At 45.7% G+C, this 2,599-nt stretch overlaps 1 protein-coding gene across 1 annotated transcript; it reads right to left on the reverse strand.

Annotated features, from left to right (window-relative positions):
- On the reverse strand, nucleotides 1–2,021 carry LOC150052033 (C-C motif chemokine 2-like). Its single transcript, XM_090351255.1, has 3 exons — nucleotides 1,877–2,021; nucleotides 990–1,104; nucleotides 1–601 (listed from the first exon to the last, which is right to left on the reverse strand). The coding sequence occupies exons 1-3, from the start codon at nucleotides 1,950–1,952 to the stop codon at nucleotides 295–297; spliced, it is 498 nt and encodes a 165-aa protein (XP_090207381.1). The 5' UTR covers nucleotides 1,953–2,021; the 3' UTR covers nucleotides 1–294.
- Nucleotides 2,022–2,599: the final 578 nt, after the last annotated feature.

The following is a 2,599-nucleotide window of genomic DNA, read 5'->3' on the forward strand; positions in this document are numbered from 1 at the left end:
TTTAATAATATAATATATAGTTATATAATATCCATCCTGAAACAATATTTTTAGCAATATCATAGAAAGTTCTTGTAGACACAATCTCTGCAAAGGTCCTCACAAATTCCCAGGTGTAAGAATCAGCGTGCATACAGAGAGAATAATGAGGCCAAATCTATGCATACCCCCTTACCCCAGCACACACATACAAAAATAAAAATCTTAGTATTCGTAGAAGGTAAGGAGACCACATCCATAAGCTTAAGGCATTATGGCTCATGTCATACTAATCCACTATCATGTTAATGGAAGTCATTGTGCTAAATTGGCTACAGGTTCTTGGGCTGTGATGCTACTGTTTAAACTAGTTATTCTCCCGGTAGAATTAGATGCTGTGGAGGGAACAGTAGTCGTAGATGAATTTGTCACAGGTTCTTGAGTTTTGACCATTGTGTTCAAAGATGTTAGAGCTTCTGATCGAGTTGGGTTCTGGTCTAATTGGGTTTTCTGATTGGGCTGTGCTTTCTGGTTGATTTTCTGGTTCAGTTTGGCAATGTGGTCTTGGACCCACTTCTGCGTAGGATCAACACAGATTTCTTTTCTCTGTATGGTCAAGAAGCTGTGGAAAGAGATGGGGAAACACCATTAGATGAGTGCCACCACAGGTTCACTTAAGGAGAATAGCCCATAGCAAACAAGGGGATTTTATTAAGCTAGGGGAGGAGAGAGCTAGAAGAAGGGGACCAGAGCAAGATGCCACTATATGCCTGTATGTTTGCAGGGGAAAGCCATCCTGACTTCTGGCTAAATGTAATTGAGATGGTCCGAATAAACACTCGGATGAAGAAAGGTTGGGAGATACATTTTCCTTCTTGCCCTTGACTTTCCCGTGGGGATTATTCAATACTGGACCAGAAGGTGTGACCTTCAGATTCAAATGCTACCAGGATTATCCTCCCTCGTTCTCTGAGGAGCTCTGGTAGAAAGGGCGCTTGTGCTCAACTTACATCACAGCATTTCGGGGACACTTGCTGCTGGTAATATTTCTGTAGCTCACCAGCTTTTTCAGTGGGATTTTCTTGTTGTTGAATGTATAGCAGCAGGTATTTGGAAGAATTGATTCTGAAAAGGAAAACAAAAAGCATTTTAAAATAGACAAGACGCTTCTGATCTTAGGACAGGAAAGACTTACAAGAAGGCAAGGGGACAGCAGGAGAGGTAGAACCCTCTAAACGCCCAACATCTCTATGTGTACATCAAAGGTGGAACATGATCTTTGACCTGGTCACTCCATTTCCTATGTTAGAAAATAGGTAGGCAATATTAGCAAACCACAAAGGGAAGGGGCAGCTGTTAAAATGAGGCAGCTCTGGGGTTGTCATTAGGAAGGGCTTAATAATTCAAAATACCAGGGTTAAAAAAAGAGCATCAGAGACCCTAGCTACAGCAACCATTTTAAGCATCAAAAAATCTCTCTTAGTTCATTCTTGATGCCCATTGCATGGGCAGGTAGAGCTGCTATCCCCAGAATCTGGAGGACAAAGAAAATGCAAACCAGATTTTGCCTCCTTTCTCCTCCTTCCATACATCTGAAAATGTTCTGCACGCCCACAACTCTGCCTTTGATCACCCTGGCTCCTAAGCACTGCTGACAGCAGCAGGGTGATAACTACTCAAGGGCCCTTTCTGAGTCAGGTCCAGGAAACAACTAGGTCCAGGGTCCACAGCCGGAAGTGTCTGCAGTGTCCAGAAGCAGCTGTGTGACAGTGCTCACTCCTTGTCCTTCTCTGAGCTGCCTCGTGTTGGAAAAGCCGTGGTTAAGGGGAGACTGTGGGGCCCCATTTGCTGTGATGGGGTGATCCAGGGCCAGGAGGAAAGAGAACAGGAGTCTTACCTGGCCCAGCCAGCACAGGGGTGCTGATGATAATCTCTGTGAGTAGCAGGGAGAAGATGGACGTGAAGCCCTTCATGGTGGAGCTTCGGTGTGAGAGCTGGAGGTTTCTGGGCTGGTCTCAGCTCAGCTCTGCTCTCCTGCTCTGCTCTTGTGGTGGCTGTGTCTCTGCTTTTTATCCAAAGCCAAGAGGGTGGATCCGGACTGGAGGGCTGTTCCACGGCTGCATCGTCACGAATGATGAAGTCATGTGGAATGTTGAATTTGCTGAGCAAGAACAGCATTCTGGGGTTTTCAGGAATTAGAAGAAGGAAGCTGTGGGTAAGAACTGGGTGGTTTTTTTTTAACTCACTCCTGAGACCACATGAAGCAGGGCAGAGAGGGAATCAAGGAAAATGGGGAGCCGTTATGCCCAGACTCACCACAGTGTACACACTAACTCCACATTTACCCCGAAGTGAAAGTAAAAAGCAGGAATGCTGAGGTCTCCCTGGAGATGCAAGTAGGACTGGGCTAGCTCCCTCCTTGATCCACTTCGAGGCCACAGCCCAAGAGACCTGTGAGCTGGGAAAGGACCTTGAAGCCTTAGGGTTTTAAATCATTTACTTAAAAAAAAAAAAAGCAAGGTAGAGGCAGCACGCACACTTACAGAACTGTGGGGCTTTGGGCAGGCGCCGAATCACATTGAGTTCTGAGGCCAGGTTGGGCTGCAAAAGGAAATATTCC

This window comes from Megascapheus bottae, chromosome 17, assembly GCF_031878675.1.
Source record: "Megascapheus bottae isolate mThoBot1 chromosome 17, mThoBot2.hap1, whole genome shotgun sequence".
In the NCBI taxonomy this organism is placed as follows: Eukaryota; Metazoa; Chordata; class Mammalia; order Rodentia; family Geomyidae; genus Megascapheus; species Megascapheus bottae.